At 33.7% G+C, this 21,014-nt stretch overlaps 1 protein-coding gene across 4 annotated transcripts in view; it reads right to left on the bottom strand.

Annotated features, from left to right (window-relative positions):
• Positions 1-252: 252 nt before the first annotated feature.
• Positions 253-21,014, bottom strand: part of EIF4E (eukaryotic translation initiation factor 4E) — a 38,893-nt gene continuing 18,131 nt past the window's right edge. For 3 of the 4 annotated variants that reach the window (XM_017678679.3, XM_073237268.1, XM_073237266.1), the window contains exons 3-7: positions 9,172-9,267; positions 6,264-6,327; positions 5,479-5,592; positions 3,632-3,771; positions 417-1,504 (exon numbers count right to left, since the gene is read on the bottom strand). In XM_017678679.3, the coding sequence (XP_017534168.1) occupies positions 1,390-1,504; positions 3,632-3,771; positions 5,479-5,592; positions 6,264-6,327; positions 9,172-9,267 (529 nt within the window). In that variant the 3' untranslated portion in view covers positions 417-1,389. Of the gene's footprint in view, positions 1,505-3,631; positions 3,772-5,478; positions 5,593-6,263; positions 6,328-9,171; positions 9,268-21,014 lie in introns of all 4 variants that reach the window. The other variant, XM_017678681.3, reaches the window with a different exon arrangement.

Genomic DNA, 21,014 nt, shown 5'->3' with positions numbered 1-21,014 from the left:
TAGCAACACTAACAAAATTCTTTATGCATATGCCCCCACCATCTGTACTCTGATCCTATGCTATCATTTTTGACAAAGGACATCTCAATTCAGCAACTGTTTTAACAACTGCTATTCCTACCATCAAATGGTGATGCACTAAGAATACAATTCTCGTGAGTTTTAACATATTTAAGAATACATTATTTACCTGAAGGACTGTGCCTTAGTTTTAAAAAAACAAAGATAGCCACATCAGTTTAATTCCATATATATGATGCTATACCTATTCAATTTATTAAAAATAATAGTAAACATAATAATCAAACTAGTGCTCCAAACTTAGGCTGTTCACATAGAAGACACAATAGAGACTGCCTTGCAATAAGGAGTATACAAATTCCTTCTATAAAGATGGAGAAATAAAAGGACAAATCTAGTTGTCTAAAAGACAATTCACTGTACACATTTTATTTACAGTTTTGTACACTGTCTTAATATGAATGGGACCGCTTTTCTACTTGAGCCATTTAACCAAAGCAAAATAACCTAAGTAATACAAAGTGTTAAAATACAGCATAAAGATACAAAAACAGACATACTAACTCTAATTAGGAATGTAATTATGATGTTACATTTTTTTATAATCCACAATTATGTTTAGGAAATCACACATAGATCACTGATTTGAATGAATTGCATAACTCTGTAGCAAAGCTCTGTAGTTACAAAACAAAAAAAATTACCAAAGAATGCACAAAATTAATGTTTATTCCACCTTTGTGTCATATTCCTGGATCCTTCACCAATATTACATGAGGAAAAAAAAAAAAACAAAAGCAAAACAGGTGAAAAACTGAAATCAGAATCACTAATGTTATCAAGTAGGGAAACAAATAAATTAAAATCTAGCAGCCATCAGCAAGAGTACAGCAAAGATAATGCTGTAAATAGAAACAAAGACAATTGCTAGAAAACTGTATGCATCATACTCTCTCAAACCAGCGAAATGAGCTCCTGTATACATGGAACATAAACAACATTTTTTCCCTGTAAGGTATAGAAATGGAACTTCTTTTTTTTAATGTTGTAGATGGGAAAAGTGTTTGCAATGGTAATTGTACTAAGCTATTACAGAATGGGCCAGGAACACTTTTATGGATTCTGGGGATGATGTACTGTATTCTTTGATTAGGATAGTGGACATTCTAGCCAAAATTAAAAAATATATATATATGAACACAGAAGTACAAGACAAAGGCAAATGAGACTTCTCTTATATCTTAGCAACATTTAGATGGAAATCAAATTTAAATGCAGTCCACTCTGCTTTTGAAGAGGCTTTGGTTCAGCTCCCAAATCTCGATTGCTTGACGCAGTCTCCTATGAGAATACTCAGAAGGTGTCTTCTTAAACAACAAACCTATTTTTAGTGGTGGAGCCGCTCTTAGTAGCTGTGTCTGCATGGGACTGATAACCAATCACTATCTTTGGAGGAAGTCCTAACCTTTCCTTGTATACCCTCCTAAAAGAAGAAGAAAAAAAGTAGTAATTAATTTTTGTTCACATACACATCCTAAATTTGGTATTATTAATTCATTATATAAAAACATTTCTAGAGAGTTGATTAGGAAATTGCACACCTTTCCTTTTAGCAAAATTTACTTTTCATTTTCACAACAATCTTGATTAATCACTTAACCAAAATCTGAGAGTCTACAATGTATAAGGTACTATGATAATTATTAATAAATCAGTAATAAGCAAAGCAGAGACAAATCCCTGGGCTCATATTTATGGTTCATATTATTTGGTTATTTACAAATAATCACAAAAGTATAGAGAGAGTGGAGCTGTATTATATATATAATTAATTTACATGAAAATACATCTATGTGTCTATTTTAACCTTTGATCTAAAATGCTACCATATTATACATATAAGCCATAATAAATATTGCATGTTACTGTACAATTACATTACTGACAAGACTGCACACTCAAAAATTAACCACCAAGAAGGAGATTTACTATATTTTCAGGGTAATTTAGAACATATATGATTCCTGCTTTATATACTAACTCTACAGTCTAATTTCCAAATAAGATGTGACTCTATTTTAAGAACAAAATGTGATGAGTGCCAAAGACGGTAAGTAAAAGGACTGTGATACAGTGTAACAAGGAGGATCTAATCTTGTCTGTGAAATTAGAAACCCCTTCCCCTTTTAAAAGTCACAAGATCAAAAGTATAATGCTAAGAAAATGAAGGACATCTTAAAGCTGGGTAACAAAAGTAAGGCTATATGATTACAGCTCATAAGGAAAGTGAATATGGGAAATAATGCTAATAAGGTAAAATTGGAGACAGATCACAAGACAACATCAGAAGTCAAGAATTTGGATCTTAAAGAAAAAATAGCAAAAATTCAAACATTAGGACAAAAACAGCAACATTTCAAACATTAGCACCAAAATCAAACTAAAAGAAAGCCATATACATTTTCCTGGAGCTAAATTTCTCTAATTATACTAGGACAGTTTTATTCATACTCCACACCCTCCAGAAGATTACAGTACCTTTACTTATATAAGTTATCTTTAAAAAAATTTATGGTAACTAAAATTGTAACTATTATTAGACTTACAATGTATTCCCTTCAATTATACATAATCATTAAAATGCCAGAAAGCAAGAGCAAACTGAGTCAAGCAACTTAAAAGAGTACAAAAAACCCTCTTCTTGAAAAAGGAAGTGTTTTACAGATGTCAAAAACTTTTAATATTGACATAAATACAAACTTTTCAGAGTACAGAAATTCATAATTTTTTTTAATGAAATCTGAACAACCCCATTAAGTTTTGACACTGACAGAAAGGTTAAGAATACAATGATACATCAACAGTCAACTCTTTTCCCTTCTGTAGAAGAAAGAGACAGAAAATCACCATACCTTTTAATTCAAAATTATGCTTGTAAGGTAAGTCATGTTTGTAAAAAAATCACACACAAAGGGGCAAACCGTTTTGTGACCTACGGCCAATACTTATTTTTAACATAAATTTAAAGACAAATTTCATTAATTTAAATGTAGTAAAGAAAATCCTAGTTAACACTGATGTTAGGAGGGAAAAAAATCAAATGGCAATTTTTGCAAATAATAGTATTTACCCTCAAAAAGTTAAAAACTTATACATGTGGGTTTTAAATATGGACAGAACTAAGATATTATCACTTAAATGTCATGAAGATTTTACATACAGTGTACACACATGCACAAAATACATATATACTACTTGCCAGTACTCACTGAATACAATGAGTATTATATATTAGGGCTACAGTTTTAAAGTTGGATAAAAGACATATATTCTTATTTGACAAATAACTAAAATGCTACATGCCACAACAGAGTTACTGTAGTGATGATATACTCTATTGCTAGGAAAAAGAAATTTTACAGGAATGAAAAAAACATGAACAATACACTGAATACCAAGATAGCAGTTCATGATTATAAAAGTGTTCATGAAAACAATATAAGGAAAATAATGATCTATAAATCTAATTATTTCAAAAGCTGTACATAAGGGTACTTCTGCTTTAGTTATCTTAGTATTTTAAAAGAAGTACACAAACAGCAAAACTTACCCTATATGTGTAACAGCCTCTCTGTTTTCACATTCAGTAGTCCATATTGCTATCTTATCACCTTTAGCTCTAACATTAACAACAGCTCCACATACATCATCACTGTAGTCATCAAAAGATTCTCCAATAAGGCACAGCAGCTTTAAAAGAAATCCAATCCCAAATCATATTCAACAGATTATAGTTTATTAAACAGCAAATACTCATGTATTTGTGTGTGTGTGTGTGTGTGTACACACAAAACTGGAAGTTCTTAAATCAAGAATTGACTTTCTGAATGTCTAAATTGCATTTTATGCACACAGTTCTTTGTCCTGACTTTTAAAAAATTCATTTATTTCTTTAATATCAAAAACCTTAACAGTTGTTTTAACTTGCTTAGCAATTAGGCAATTGATGTTAGGTGAATTATTTTATTAACATTCCTTTTTTCCTGCTGCTGCCTATATTGCCAGCAAACAAATATTAATGGAATAACTGAAATAGTTGTTCCTGGGTAGACTGCCTCTAGTTGTTGCTGTTTTTCATGAAAGCTTTCTAATTTTTTAAAAAATTTTGGTAAATACACTTAACATAAAATTTACCATTTTAACCATTTTTAAATGTGAAGTTCAGTGGCATTAAGTATATTCACAACGTTGTGTAACCATCACCACCATCCATCTCCCTAATGTTCTGCATCTTGCAAAAACTGAAACGGCTTTTTTTTTTTTTTTTTGAGAGGGCATCTCTCATATTTATTGATCAAATGGTTGTTAACAACAATAAAATTCTGTATAGGGGACTCAATGCACAATCATTAATCCACTCCAAACCTAATTCTCAACAGTCTCTAATCTTCTGAAACATAACAAACAAGTTCTTACATGGTGAACAAATTCTTACATAGTGAATAAGTTCTTACATGGTGAACAGTACAAAGGCAGTCATCACAGAAACTTTTGGTTTTGATCACGCATTATGAACTACAGACAATCAGGTCAAATACTTGATTTATATGTGAATCCCACATTTCTCCCTTATTATTATTATTATTATTATTATTACTTTTATTTTTTTATTTTTATTTTATTTTATTTTTTTTTTTGAGAGGGCCTCTCTCATATTTATTGATCAAATGGTTGTTAACAACAATAAAATTCAGTATAGGGGGGTCAATGAAACGGCTTTTTAATATGGAAATCTAAAAAGTTGTTTACTGATAATCTTGCCCAAAAGCAAAATTAAGTCTCTTTGTTACCAAAAAAAAGTCACTCATTCCAATACTTATTAATTATTTAACTTAGTAAGTGCTATAAATCACTGTGCCAATTGCTAGGGATACAAAAGAGATTATGAACCCTGCTCCTAAAATTTGCTTAGGGTTTAGAACTTGTCACTATAGAAAATGTCAATAATCTCATATTTAACATATATCTTATGAAGCCATAAGTTCCAGGTTACATCACAACACAGAAGCTCAATGATTATCAAGCTATAATTTGTTTGCTTCACTCATCTAGAAAGTTTAATATACAAAGCAATAATCTAAGAGGGTTGTAAAAATTTGTTTCATACAAAATGTAAGGTTCTATAATTTTGAAGTTAATGAAATAACAAAGATGAGATTATAGTAGAAGGTGGGAGTCAACTGCCAGTCACTTTGTATCTGATTTATAATTGTTGTAGGGGGTTTCATTGCAAGAGTATGTAAAATACACAGGACTCAAATAATAGAACAAAATTAATTGCCGGCTTAGATTTTCTAGAGTGAGCATTTTTACCTTCTCTTCAATTAAGTAACCAATATAAGATATGTAAATTAAGTTTTAGTATTCCAAAAGTGCTTTATTATTTTAAAACCTTACTGTCTCTAGCCAAAAGCGATCCAGGTCACTTCGTCTCTGCTGTTTATTCAATGTAATTAGCCATCGTCCTCCTCGTTTATTTTTCTCATCTTCCCACATAGGCTCAATACCATCCTACAGGGTTAGAAAACAATATTAGACAGTATTGTTACTTTAACTTAAGAGATCATCAACAGAAACAGCAAGAAACAACCTGTCGACTTTTTACTTTATTCCCTATAAAACTGTTACTGATGTAGTGGGGGAAAAGTACACAGGATTTACAGCCAGAAGCATCAGATTGCAGATTAGAGTCCTGATTTAGGCACTATTTTGCACTTAAACCTTGGGTTTCATTTCATTTGGAGGTTCTTAAACATTCTGAGCAACAGACACCCTTGAGAAGCTACATATACTTCTGTTCAGCCTAGAAAATACATGCAAAAATTTTGCAGTTTCAGGGAGTAAATAAATGCCCCACCTCCTATTACCTGTCAAGACCCAAACCCCGGGTTAAAATTTCTTGACAAACTCTGCACTTCAGTTTACTCAAATGCATAAAAAGATTGGATTGGGTGATCAAAGCTCTCTTCAAAATCAATCACAGTATGTGCCCAGAGTAAAACTCTCACTCAATTTCAGTATTTATACTAAATCAGGGCAAAACTTATTTATGCTAAAGCTAATTTAATTATTCTCCAAGCATCAGAGTATTAATTACTCCTAAGTTTGTGGCAAGGTTTCTAAATGAGTATCTGAATGGTCCAGTTATGTAATAAATACATGAAATCACCAATTAAGCATACCTTAAAAAGTGAGTAGTCACAGCCAGGCATTAAATTACTAGACAACTGGATATGGTTGTACAGACTAGGTAAAAGAAAAGGCAATTATAAACATAGACTATGTAATGCAGAGTTTAGTGTTCACATATACATTTAGAAAATATAAAAATAAAACAAGATAAAAGTTCATGTTTCTTTGTTTTTCTATGGAGTCAATTTCTGAAATGGACCACATAAATCTTAATAATGGTCAGTTGAAGAATCAACATGCTCATATTCAAGAAAACATTTGTGATGATTTCATTCTCACAAAAATGTATCTTGATGTATGAGTTCATTCAATGCTTACATAGGTGTAAATATAAGAAAAAAATTATAGGTGTGAGGTTGGCTTAAGTAGACCAAAGAATTTGAGGCTAATGAGCAGTTTTAAACACACAAAAACAATGGAAAGCAACACAAACTTCCTGACCATCAGGAATGCATGACTTAAAAATAAGCCAACATTATTATCCCTGAAGGAATCCAAGAGTAGAACCACCAAATGGTTTCTAAACCTACACACTGCTACTAGTCTTCATAATAACTTGAGAAGCTTTTAAAATAGTTCCAGGCCCTACTCCTTGGGATTTTAATGCCTTAAATGTGGGATAGAACCCTAGAATCTGTATTTTTAAACTATTTCTCACATATCAATTCAACAAAATAACACTGTGGATGACTTAGACATTCACTAGCCTAAAGTGAAAAGACTAAATAATTTGATCTCCTGAAGTCTCTTTGAGCAAAACTGTTATAAAATTGGCAACAGAATAAGAATGCTTTGCCTATCTCCAGTATTAGATGCAAAAACTGTATCTTAGTTTTATGTCTACAGACCATGGAAGATGCTATTATCCTTAGTCAGAATCTCTTGGTGCTATTTTAACTCAATATAGGAATATTTCAAGCAGAATTTTAAGAAAAAAGAATCTGGCATCCTTTGATTACATACAAATCCAATTTGGGTAAGACAGCCCAAGGCCAAATAAGGCTTGTTGAATTACTCTACCTTATGGTCACTCTTCCCAAGTGGACAGCTTCTACTAGGCAACAAAGGAGACATAGATATAAACAGTAACTATAGAATTAGTACCACCACTTTCATAAAATTAATGGATACAGTGGAAGTGACCCTCTTTAATGGCATTTGAGGTAGAAAAGACCAACATTTGTTTTTCATTGTCTCTTTTTCCCTTCATGGTGCTCTGAGGTCTCTTAGTAGTTAAGTTTATAGTATTAAGAATTTGTAATGACACATTTAAACAGATGCTACACACAAATTGGATAAATCCAGAAGGACTCAATAGTTGTTTACCATTAAACCATCAAAAAGTGAGAAATTAAAAAGTGACTTAGATACGTATAAAAAGCTGAATTCCTTATCTCTAAATTATGGTGTAAAAAGCCACTATGCACTGCCTATGATTACCTCTATTGCCATGAAAAGGCAGAAGAAAAAAAAAAAAAGCCACTATGCAATGACACTGCTTATATACAACTAAAGGATGGAGTCATGTTCTAGACACCTTCTTAGAAACACAACTATGTAAACTGGTTAGAGCCAAACAAACTAGATAAATGCAAATCTGATTCAGTGAGGGAACTGTTTTAAGACTCTTGTTCCTGCTCCTCCATCGAAGACTGGAGACTACATTTTAGAGACTTCTTGAATAAATACAATTAGAGAAGAAAAACACTTCATGTATGGATGAAGGGGAAAACAGAAAAATTCAAGTTTAACTAGACAACTAGACCTATGATTAGTGGGACTTACATGTAGTTCTGTTACTTAAACAAAAAAAGGTCAATAAATATTTCAATAAAAAGTTACTGCTCCTGAAGTGGTTAGTTAACAATTTATAGTTTTCTCTAATGATTCTATGTTCTGTTTTATTTAGTGATTTAAATGCATACTAAACTCCTATTATGAGCAAAGTACTGGAAATATGTAGCATATTGTTTTTGTCCTGGAGGAAGTGTGCACATAGGAATTTTTTATTACAATGTGTTCTTTAGTGTGGGCAGAATAATGGGGGTTACACTAAAGCACAAGAGTTGTATCACTGATTCAATACACACAGATACAAAAATACACAGAGGTATGTATGTACAAATAAGATTATTTACTTAAATGCTATGTAACTTTTCTTTCATGTTCTCAAATAGTTTCTACAAAAACATTTTCCAAGTAAAATTATTTGAGAGTAAATTAATTTTGTTTTCAGAGAGTCAGTATTTCAAAACTTATTGACAATTTACAATTTTAATTTTAAATTTATTTCTAGGTCATGAAAAGGTTTATGCCCCCTAGATCTTAACTTTTTGCTAAATCTGAAACAAAATCTCAAAGACATTTCAACTACTCTTTTGAAGTATAACACAAAATATAATGAAATTAATAAACTACCATTGAAGGTACTGTCATTCTTGGACAAACCCTGAATTTTTAAGCACTTCAGTCTTTGAAATCTCAGAATTCTTATGACAGGAAATCCCAGGCATTACACTGAAAAGAGCAGAAATGGAGACCTAACAAAACTCCGGAATACCCAAGTATGGCGCAAATGTATCTAGGCAACCAAGAAAGGGGACAAGTTCCAACAAGTTCCCAAAAGTTCCAGGAACAATAAAGGGCTCACAAGCAAAGAATCTTGCAAGACAAAAGAATAGAGAATATGCAGGGTTAAAGGGTAACAAGACTGAAGCTTTCCAGTACTGGTGAGGAATAACCAACCACCAATTCAAACAGTTGTGAGGAGATGGGACAAATGAAAAGGTAGTTCTGTAGATGTTTTATTAACTGTTCAGTTTATCCTCATTTTGTGAATGTGACTTAAAATGAAAATTGCACAATTAATAAAACGAACATCCTAAAATGGTTACTTACGCCCAAAAGTCTTCAACAGTGTCAAACTTAGAGATCAGCCGAAGGTTTGCTTGCCAAGTTTTGCTTTTATCATTTTTAAAAAACCAGAGTGCCCATCTAAAAGTAAAAAGTACGTATCAAAAAAATGATAGTTTTGCATCCATGGTCTTAGCATTACTCACAATAGCCAAAAGGGAGAGGAAACCCATGTGTCCACTGACAGATGAATGGATCAACAGAATGTGGTATACACATACAATGAAATAATAATCAGACTTTAAAAGGAAGGAAATTCTGACAGCTGCTTCAACATGGATGAACCCTGAAAACATTATGTGAAGTGACAGTCAGAAAAGACAAATACCATATGATTCCACATGCGTGAGGTAACTAGAGTAACCAAATAACAGAGACAGAAAGTACAATGGTGGCTGCTAGAGGGAGGGGGAACAGCAAATTGTTTAATAAGCAGAATTTTAGTTCTGCAAGATGAAAAGAATTCTGGGGATTTATTGCATAACAATGTGAATGTACTTACACTACTGAACTGTACTATATTAAAAAATGAATACGGTAAATTTTATGTTATGTGTATTTTCCAATAAATGTAAAAAAATTTAATGGTAGATGTTACTACAGTCACAAATAGAAGAATGTATTTTGCACCTACTACAACATAACAAATCCTCTGCTGTACTTTGAGACCGAGGCTCATCCCACAGAGGAATTCACAGAAATGTCATAAGGACAACTGCAGTGTGCTAAGTAAGGGCTATAGCAGAGATAATCAAGCAGTTTACCTTAGGAAAACAGAGCAAAAGCACTTACAAAGGAAAGTAGGGAACAAGAAAGCTGAAATTTCAGAGAAACAAAAAGGCATTAGCCAAGAGGGAAAAATCAGAGTAGTATGAAGTGGGAAACTATTAAATGAAATTCTGTATAAACGCAGAAATGAGGAAATAAGAGATTAACTGTACAATGCTACAAAAGGTATGTTCAGAAATGATGCATGTTTATATATCTGTCTATATATATATACCTCTGTCAAAAGAAGTTTTACTCTACTATCTTCAACGTAAACTCATGTTACATGAAAGTTACATTTAAATATTATCCCAAGATGATTCATCTTTAGTATCATTATATTGTCTGAATTACTATGCCTAAGGTAACTAAAAGGAAATTTTGTTTCCTGATTAATAAAAATGTTGTCTCAATACAGGTTTCCAAATTGACATGTATTCCATAACTATGATTAATACTTGATAGTCTCAGACATTAAAATGAGATGCATTACATCTATTTGATAATTTGTATTGCCTAACTCACTCCCAAGAGAAAAAAACACAAAAAAGCAAAGGCATAAAAACTACTGAACACACACATATGGTCAAGTACTGTACTCTGGACTTCTAAAATTATTTCCTCAGAGAAGACAATTAGGGACTCTGACATCTTACTACACTGATGGACAGTGACTGCAGTGGGGTATGGGGGGGACTTGATAATAAGGGTGAAGGTAATAACCACATCGTTTTTCTTGTGGAACCTTCATAAAAGTGTTTATCAATGATACCTTAATAAAAAAAATTTATATATATATATATATATATATATATATATAAATTTATTTCCTCAGAATATTACAAACAGAACTACCATGTGATCCAGCAATTCCATTTCTGGGTATTTATCCAAAGAAAACAAAAATATCACCTCATAAAGACATATGCATTCCATGCTCACTGCAACACTATATACAATAGCCAAGATATGGAAACAACCTAAAGGTCATCAGTGGATGAAAGGGTAAGAAATGGTGATATTATATACACAATGAAGTATTATTCAGCCACAAAAATGAAGGAAATCTTGCTATTTGCAACAATAAGGATGGACTTTGACACGCTCAAGTCAGAGAAAGACAAATACTGTATTATCTCTTGTATGCAGAATATTCAAAAAAAAGACAGAAAACCTCAAGCTCACAGACACAGAGAACAGATTGGTGTTTGCCACAATTTGGGGGTGGGCAAATTGCATTTAGGGGGGGGTCAAAGGTGCAAACTCCCAGCTGTAAAATAAGCTAGTCATGGGGATGTAATATACAACAGAGTGACTACAACTAATAATACTGTATTTTATATTTAAAAGTTGCTAAGAAGACAGCAATAAAAATTCTCATCACAAGAAAAAAAATTTCTAACTATGTATGGTGATACATGTTACTTAGACTTATTGTGGTTATCATTTCACAATACATACAAATGTCAAATCATGTTGTACACCTAAAACTAGTATGTTAATGTCAGTTATACCTCAACTTAGAAATAAGAATAAAATTAGCCTTTTTCTCTTTTTAATTCATTCAGTCATTAAACATACAAAGATTTAATCTATGAAAATAGCTAGATGACTAAGCAAAAATGTCTGTACAGGTATGTTCTTAATTTGGGAAACATGGAAACATCAGAAGTGCCTATCAACAACAGATTATTTAAATTGAAGTTATCAAAGTATGGTTGTAGACCCCTAGATACTTTCAGAGCTGTGATGGCTAGAAACTATTTTCATAATAATGCTAAGGCATTTTATTTTTTACTGCAATGACATTTGTACTAATGGTGCAAAAGCAATGGTGAGTAAATCTGCTGGTGCCATACATTGGCGCCAAATTATACTAGTAGTCACTACATCCTTTACTATCACTAACACTCACAGTATAATGTCATTTTAAGAATGTCATTGATGAAGCAGCAAAAATGATTGGTTTTATTACATTTCAAATCTATGTACATGCCTTTCTCATATTGCACACACGCACACAAAAACACTTCTGTGAAATATAATGGGCAATTAAACTATGATGTCAACTATGCCCATTTTTCATGGAACACCACCTTTAACCATGGCTGAAAAGGCATGGTTAGTTCTTGGAAAATAAGCAGAATGAACCTTTGATTAAAATTTGAGCTTTCAGGAGAAATATCAGAATTTTTTCTACAATTTCTCCTTCTGTGAGCTTGACAACTTACTAATAAAGACAATTCTTATGAGCCTAAAAGTGATATTAATGAATGTCCTTGTTTTGATACTATATAAAAAATGTCAGTATCTCCAAGCTCTGAACAACTCACTGAACCAGTATATTTTCCAAATGACCAGTGATGCTGCACAAGCATGCATAAAAGGTCCACTCCAAAAGCAAGAGAGACCAATGGATTTCAGTGGAACATACTAGGAAAAGTTCTTGGATATGTTTTCAGATTACACACTGCAAAAAAGAAAAACCTACTATCAAAGAAGAATATAATTATTTCAAAAGGTTATTAAAAATTCTTTTTCTGACCACATACCAGTATGAAGTCATATTTTCTTCTTATACTTTCTCTGGAACAACTTATCTCCAGACTAATACAGAAGCAGCTATGAAAATAGAGCTGCTTTCTGTTAAGTCAAGCACTTAAGACTTAAAAAATGCAAAAATCCTATTCTTCACACATGTATTTATTTTTAATATTTTTCATAAAAATATGCATATCAACATTCAGTGAGTTTTTTTAAAGTAATATATAATTTCACATTCTCAGGTTTATTTTCTAATATAGTAAATGGAAACAGATAAAAATGTACATACATAAGCAAAGCTCTGTGGAGTCCTCAATTTTTAAGAGTATAAGGGGGTCGTGACACCAAAAAGTTTGAAAACTGCTTATTTAAATAAAATATACATCCATAGAAGAGATTAACTGCAGCTATTAAATAGAATAACAATATGCACAAAGTTTCTTAAGATATGAAATTAAGAAGCAATGGAGGAAAGGTGATAGCTGACTACATGAAAAATCAAAACTTCTTAAAAAACCTAACATTCCATTGACAATGTTAAAAGACAGATGATTTGTCTTTTGCAATCCCCCTCTTGGATGGGTTAGCATCCCTACTATAAAATGTGTGGATAAACCTGAAAAGGAAACTTGAAGGAAAAAAAATGGGCAAAAATACCAGACTACCCACAGATTAAAAACATGAACGATCAACACAGTAAGGAAACTGTTTTGGAAATTCAATTTAAAAAATGCAAATTAAAAGACATTGTTTATGGAAATCAGACTAGGACCAATCAAGTTGTCAGTAATTAAACAGATTGATGATACCAGCTGGCAAAATGTAGAAACCAGAAACGCAGAACTATTTAAGAGTCTAAGCTAACAAAGAGGTATAAATTGACAGTACATACAAAGCCTGTTAAAGGACAGTCTTCAATGTAGGAAATCTGAAATTTTACCCTATAAATACATTCATACAAGTGTATAAAAACATATAGGGATGTATATACTATAACACTGTAAATAGAAAACAAAAATCTATAAACCTATTAATGTAAAGTAGTCCAAATATATACAGTCTCATGACTATATATTTAATATAAGGCAGTAGTTTAAAATGAGGAGGCAAAATCTGCACATACAAAAAGTTAATAGTATGGCCGTCTATATGAAAATAGGATATATTTGCACAATAAAGTTTTTAATGCAAACCAAATTTAATATTAACTACCTGAGGCAGTGGAGAAAAGTAAAACGAGGAAGAGGATATCTGAGGAAAGCAGAGAACTTCCTTTATATATTTGTACCCGACCGACTTAATCTTTCCTATGATTACTACAGATTCTTTTTTAAGAAAGCATAATGAATTCCGTGACATTTATGAAAACTAAATGATGGAACTATTAAAATCTGAACTGTAAAGCATTTTAGTATTTCTCCAAATGATTTTACCATTTTACACAAGAAACAGAACTTAGAGAAACTGAAATCCTCAGAGATTTCATTTTAGGATTTAATCAGTTTGTTTAATAATAACACTTTACAGGAATCTCTTCTCGTATTTCACTGAAGCTGTGAGAGATGAATGCCTTAATTCTCCCCACAATAACAGCAACACTAAGAACTATGTGCACAGCAGAAAGCATACAGGGAGAGGTAGCTTTTAATAAGATACCACTATAAAGATTAAAAAAATAAACTTTAAGGGCTTTGGCACTGTTAGCTGAACTACATGAAATAGCCATCAATCAACTGTTTAACTTAATACCTCTGGGTGTAATGTTTTCCAGAGGATCTTACCCTTCATGTACTATTTGACCTTTGATATCTCACTCACTAACTGACAATCCCTGCTATCTAGAGAAGTGATTTATTCCAGTAGAGGATATGCTGAACCACAGGGTCTCCTATGAAAAAACTACATTAAACATTTTTGGACTACCATGCCTGGCCTACAATGATAATGAAGAAATCATAAAAAATATTCACGCCATAAAGGGAATATATGTTTTTTAGATAAATGAAACTGCAGGCTATCATGGAGATACTTTGGATTCAGTTCCAGACCACCGCAATAAAACAATTATCATAATAAAGCAAGTCAAATTAATTTTTTGGTTTCCCACTACATGTAAATTTTTATAATATATTGTAGTCTATTGAGTGTGTAATAGCAATATGCCTAAAAAAACAAGGTATATACTATAATTTAAAATACTTCATTGTTCAAACAACACAAAGAAATAAAACACATCCAGATTGGTAAGGAAGAAGTTAAACTGTCACTGTTTGCAGATGACATGATACTGTACATAAAAAACCATGCAGAATCCATCCCAAAACTACCAGAACTAATGAATGAATTCAGCAAAGTTGCAGGATACAAAATCAATACTCAGGTATCTGTTGCATTCCTATATACTAGCAATGGACTACCAGAAAGAGAAATCAGGAAAACAATTCCATTCACAACTGCATCAAAAAGAATAAAATACCTACGAATAAACCTAACCAAGGAAGTGAAAGACCTATACCCTGAAAACTATGGGACACTCTTAAAAGAAATTAAAGAGGATACTAATAAATGAAAATTCATCCCATGCTCTTGGCTAGGAAGAATTAATATTGTCAAAATGGCCATCCTGCCTAAAGCAATCTACAGATTCAATGCAATCCCTATGTAAAAACCTACAGCATTCTTCAATGAACTAGAGCAAATAGTCCAAAAATTCATATGGAACCACAAAAGACCCTGAACAGCCAAAGTAATCCTGAGAAGGAAGAATAAGGCTGGGAGCATTATGCTCCCTGACTTCCAAGCTCTACTACAAAGCCACAATAATCAAGACAGTTTGGTACTGGCACAAAAACAGATCAATGGAACAGACTAGAGAGCCCAGATACAAACCCAAGTATATATGGTCAATTAATATATGATAAAAAAGCCATGGATATACAATGGGGAAATCACAGTCTCTTCAACAACTGGTGTTGGCAAAACTGGACAGCTACACATAAGAGAATGAAACTGGATTATTGTCTTACTCCACAGACAAAAGTATACTTGAAATGGATCAAAGACTTCAATATAAGTCATGAAACCATGAAACTTTTAGAAGAATACATAGGCAAAAATCTCTTGAATATAAACACGAGCAACTTTTTCCTGAATGCATCTCTTCAGGCAAGGGAAACAAAAGCAAAATGAACACATGGGACTACATCAAACTAAAAAGCTTCTGTACGGCAAAGGACACCATCAGTAGAACAAAAAGGCATCCTACAGTATGGGAGAACACATTTGTAAATGACATATCTGACAAAGGGTTAACATCCAAAATATAAAGAACTCACATGCCACAACACCCAAAAAGCAAATAACCCGATTAAAAAATGGGCAGAGGACATGAACAGACACATTTCCAAAGAAGAAATTCAAATGGCCAACAGGCACATGAAAAGATGCTCCACATCGCTAATCATCAGGGAAATGGAAATTAAAACCACAATGAGATATCACCTTACACCAGTTAGGATGGCCAACATCCAAAAGACAAGGAACAACAAATGCTGGCAAGGATGTGGAGAAAGGGGAACCCTCCTACACTGCTGGTGGGAATATAAATTAGTTCAACCATTGTGGAAAGCAATATGGAGGTTCCTCAAAAAACTCAAAATAGAAATACCATTTGACCCAGGAATTTCACTTCTAGAAATTTACCCAAAGGAAACAAGATCTCAGATTCAAAAAGACATATGCATGCCTATGTTTATTGCAGCACTATTTACAATAGCCAAGATATGGAAGCAACTTATGTGCCCATCAACAGATGAAAAGATAAAAAGAAGATGTGGTACATATACACAATGGAATATTATTCAGCCATAAAAAGAAAACAAATCCTACCATTTACAACAACATGGATGGAACTAGAGGGCATTATGCTCAGTGAAATAAGCCAGGAGGAGAAAGACAAGTACCAAATGATTTCCCCCATTTGTGGAGTGTAACAACAAAGAAAAACTGAAGGAACAAAACAGCAGCAGACTCACAGACTCCAAGAAGGGACTAGCGGTTACTAAAGGGGAGGGAAAAGAAAGGGATAGGGAATGATGGTTGGGGTGGAAAAAGGGGATGGAGGGTTATTATAATTGGTACACATGGTGTTGGGGGGAGTTCACAGGGAAGACAGTGAAGCAGAGAGAAGACAAGTAGTGACTCTGTGGCATCTTGCTATGCTGATGGACGTTGACTTCAATGGGGCATGAGGAGGGACTTGATAATATGGGTGAATGTAGTAACCACATTGTTTTCCATGTGAAACCTTCATTAAGAGTGTGTATCAATGAACCTTAATAAGTTAATTAACTAATAAAAAAATACTTTATTGCTAAATATGCTAACTTCAGTGGAGCTTTCAGGAGGTAACAATCTTTTAACTGGTGGAGGGCCTTGCCACCATGTTGATGTCTGCTGATTGATTAGGATAATGGCTGCTAAATGTAAGGGTGGCTGTGGCAATTCCTTAAAATAAGACATCATTGAAGTTTGCTACATCAATCAACTCTTCCTTTTTGACTGTTTTCTCTATAGTATGTGATACTATTTAATAACATTTTACCCACAGTAGAACTTCATTTAACGCTGGACTCAACCCTCTCAAATGCTGCCACTGCTTTATCAACTAAGTTTGTCATATTCTAAACCCTTTGTTGTCATTTCAACAATCTTCACCAGGAGTAGATGCCATCCCAAAGAACCACCTTCTTTGCTCATCCATAAGAAGCAACTTCTTATCTGTTCAAGTTTTGCCATGAGATGCAGCCATTCAGTAACATCTTCACACTCCAGTTCTAATTCTAGTTCTCTTGCTGTTTGTATCACATCTGCAGTTACTTCCTCCACTCAAGTTTGAACCCATCAAAGTCATCCATGAGGGTTGGAATCAACTTCTCCAAAACTCCTGTGAATATTGGTATCTTGAACTCTTCCCATGAATCAAAAATGTCATTAATGGCATCTAGAATGGTAAATTCTTTCCCAAAGGTTTTCGATTAACTCTACCCACATCCATCAGAGGAATCACTATCCATGACAGCTAGAGCCTCACAAAATGTATTTTTTAAATAATAAGACTTAAAAGTCAAAAAGACTCATTCATCCATAGGCTGCAGAATGGATGTTATCAGGCATGAAAACAACAATCTCATTGTCCATCTCCATCAGACCTCTTGGGTGACCAGTTGTGTTGTCAGTGAGCAGTCACATTTTGAAAGGAATCTTTTTCTGACAAGGTCTCAACAGCAGGCTTAAAATATTCAGTAAACCATGTTGTAAACAGATGTACTGTATTCAGGCTTTGTTGTCCCACTTATAAAGCACAGGTAGGGCAGATTAAGCAAAATTCTTAAAGGCCCTAGGATTTTCTGAATGGCAAATGAGCAGAGGCTTCAACTTGAAGTCCCCAACTGCATTAGCTCCTAACAAGAGAGTCAGCCTGTCCTTTGATGCTCTGAAGACAAGCACTGAGTTCTCCACTTTCGCTATGATAGTCCAAGATGGCATCTTCTTCAAATAAGAACGCTGTTTCATCTATCTGGTGTTTATTGTAGTCACCTTCATTAATGATCTTGGCTAGATCTTCCAGGTAACTTGCTGTAGCTTCTACATCAGCATTTGCTGCTTCACCTTTCACTTTTATGTTATGGAATTAGCTTCAAACTTTTCTTCTGCAGCTTCTTCACCTCTCTCAGCCTTCATGGAATTAGTTACAGACTTGCATTGCATTAGGCTAGAAATAAGGAAATGTCATGGCTGCTTTGACTGTCTATCCAGACCACTAAAACTTCCTCTGCATCAACCATAAGGCTGTTTCATTTTATCATTCATGTGTTCACGGGAGAAGCACTTTTAATTTCCTTCAAGAACTTTCTCTTTATATGCATAACTTGGCTCACTGGCACAAGAGGCCTAGATTTAGGTGTATCTCAGCTTTTAACAAAGTGAGAGATGTGCAACTCTTCCTTCCACTTGAATTCTTAGAAGCCATTTTGGGTTATTACTTGGCCTAATTTCAATATTGTTGTGTCAGGAAACAGGCAGGCCCAAGGAGAAGAAGAGAGATGGGAGAATAGCCAGAAGGCAGAGCAGTTAGAACACACACAACATTTATCAAGTTCAAGGTCTTTATATGGGCATGATTTGTGGTGCCCCAAATCATCAACAATCACTGATCACAGACGTAAACATGTAACAATATCAAAGAAGTTTGAAATGTTGTGAGAATTAGCAAAATGAATTAGTTCACTGCTCATAAAACACTAATGAGCAAACGCTATTGGAAAAATGGCTCCAGTAAACTTGCTGGATTGCCACAAACTTTCAATTTGTAAATAACACAGTGTGTGGAAAGTGCAACAAAAGGAGGAATGTTATGGGTCATAAATAGGTGAGATCGCTAAAGTAAACAGTTACCAAAACCAGGCAAAGACACCACAAAAAAAGAAAGAAATTTACAGACCAATATCCCTGATGAACATAGATGCAGAAATACTCAATAAAATATTAGCAAACAGAATTCAAAAATACATCAAAAAGATCATCCATCATGGATTTATGATGGATTTATTCCAGGGGAATTGGATTTATTCCAGGGATGCAAGGATGGTACAACATTTGAAAGTCCATCAACATCATCCACCACATCAACAAAAAGAAGGACAAAAACATGATCATCTTCATAGATGCTGAAAAAGCATTTGACAAAATTCAACATCCATTCATGATAAAAACTCTCTCAACAAAATGGGTATAGAGGGCAAGTACCTCAACATAATAAAGGCCATACATGACAAACCCACAGCCAACATTATACATAACAACAAGAAGCTGAAAGCTTTTCCTCTAAGATAGGGAACAAGACAAGGATGCCCACTCACCCCACTTTTATTCAACACAGTACTGGAGATCCTAGCCATCGCAACCGGACAACGCAAAGAAATAAAAGGCATCCAGACTGGTAAGGAAGAAGTTAAACTGAACTCATTTGCACACTGACATGATATTGTAAATAAAAAAACCCTAAAGAATCCACTCCAAATATACTAGGTGTAATATCTGAATTCAGCAAAGTTGCAGGATACAAAATTAACACAGAAATCTGTTGCATTCCTATACACTAACAATGAACTAGCAGAAAGAGAAATGAGGAAAACAATTCCATTCACAACTGCATCAAAAAGAATAAAATACCTAGGAATAACTAACCAAGGAAGTCAAAGACCTATACTCTGAAAACTATAAGACACTTATGAGAGAAATTAAAGAAGATACCAATAAATGGAAATACATCTCATGCTCATGGATGGGAAGAATTAATATTGTCAAAATGGCCATCCTGCCTAAAGCAATTTACAGATTCAATGCAATCCCTATCAAAATATCAACAGCATTCTTCAATGAACTAGAAAAAATAATTCTAAAATTCATACGGAACCACAAAAGAGCCCGAATAGCCAAAGTAATCCTAAGAAGGAAGAATAAAGCTGGGGGGATTATGCTCCCTGACTTCGAACTCTACTACAAAGCCACAGTAATCAAGACAATTTGGTACTGGAATTAAGAACAGAACCATACACTAATGGAACAGACTCAAGAGCCCAGATATAAACCCAAGCATATATGGTCAATTAATATACGATAAAGGAGCCACAGACATACAACAGCGAAATTACAGTTTCTTCAACAGCTGGTGTTGGCAAAACTGGACAGCTACATGCAAAAGAATGAAACTGGGTTATTGTTTTAACCCCATACACAAAAGTAAGCTTGAAATGGATCAAAGACCTGAATGTAAGTCATGAAAACATAAACCTCTAAGAAGACAACATAGGCAAAAATCTCCTGAATATAAACATGAGCAACTTTTTCCTGAACCCATCTTCTCGAGCAAGGGAAACAAAAGCAAAAATGAACACATGGGACTACATCAAACTAAAAGGCTTCTGTACAGCAAGGGACACCATCAACAGAACAAAAAGGCATCCTATAGTACGGGAGAATATATTTGTAAATGACACATCCGACAAGGGGTTAACATTCAAAATACACAGAGAAATCACACGCCTCAACACCCAAAAAGCAAAGAACCCGATTAAAAAATGGGTGGAGGATATGAACAGACACTTCTCCAAAGAAAAAATTCAGATAGCCAACAGACACATGAAAAGATGCTCCACATCACTAGTTATCAGGGAAATGCAAATTAAAACAACAATGAGATATCACCTCAACCAGTAAGGATGGCCAGCATCGAAAAAACTAACAACAAATGCTGGCGAGGGTGCAGAGAAAGAGGAACCCTCCTAACACTGCTGGTGGGAATGTTAGCTAGTTCAACCACTGTGGAAAACAATATGGAGGTTCCTCAAAAAACTCAAAATAGAAATACCATTTGACTCGGGAATCCCACTCCTTGGAATTTACCCAAATACAAGTTCTCAGATTCAAAAAGACATATGCACCCCTATGTTTAT

This window comes from Manis javanica, chromosome 5 (assembly GCF_040802235.1).
Source record: "Manis javanica isolate MJ-LG chromosome 5, MJ_LKY, whole genome shotgun sequence".
NCBI classification, from domain to species: domain Eukaryota; kingdom Metazoa; phylum Chordata; class Mammalia; order Pholidota; family Manidae; genus Manis; species Manis javanica.
The sequence above is the reverse complement of the archived record's forward strand: the minus strand, read 5'-3'. Positions and strand labels throughout refer to the sequence as shown.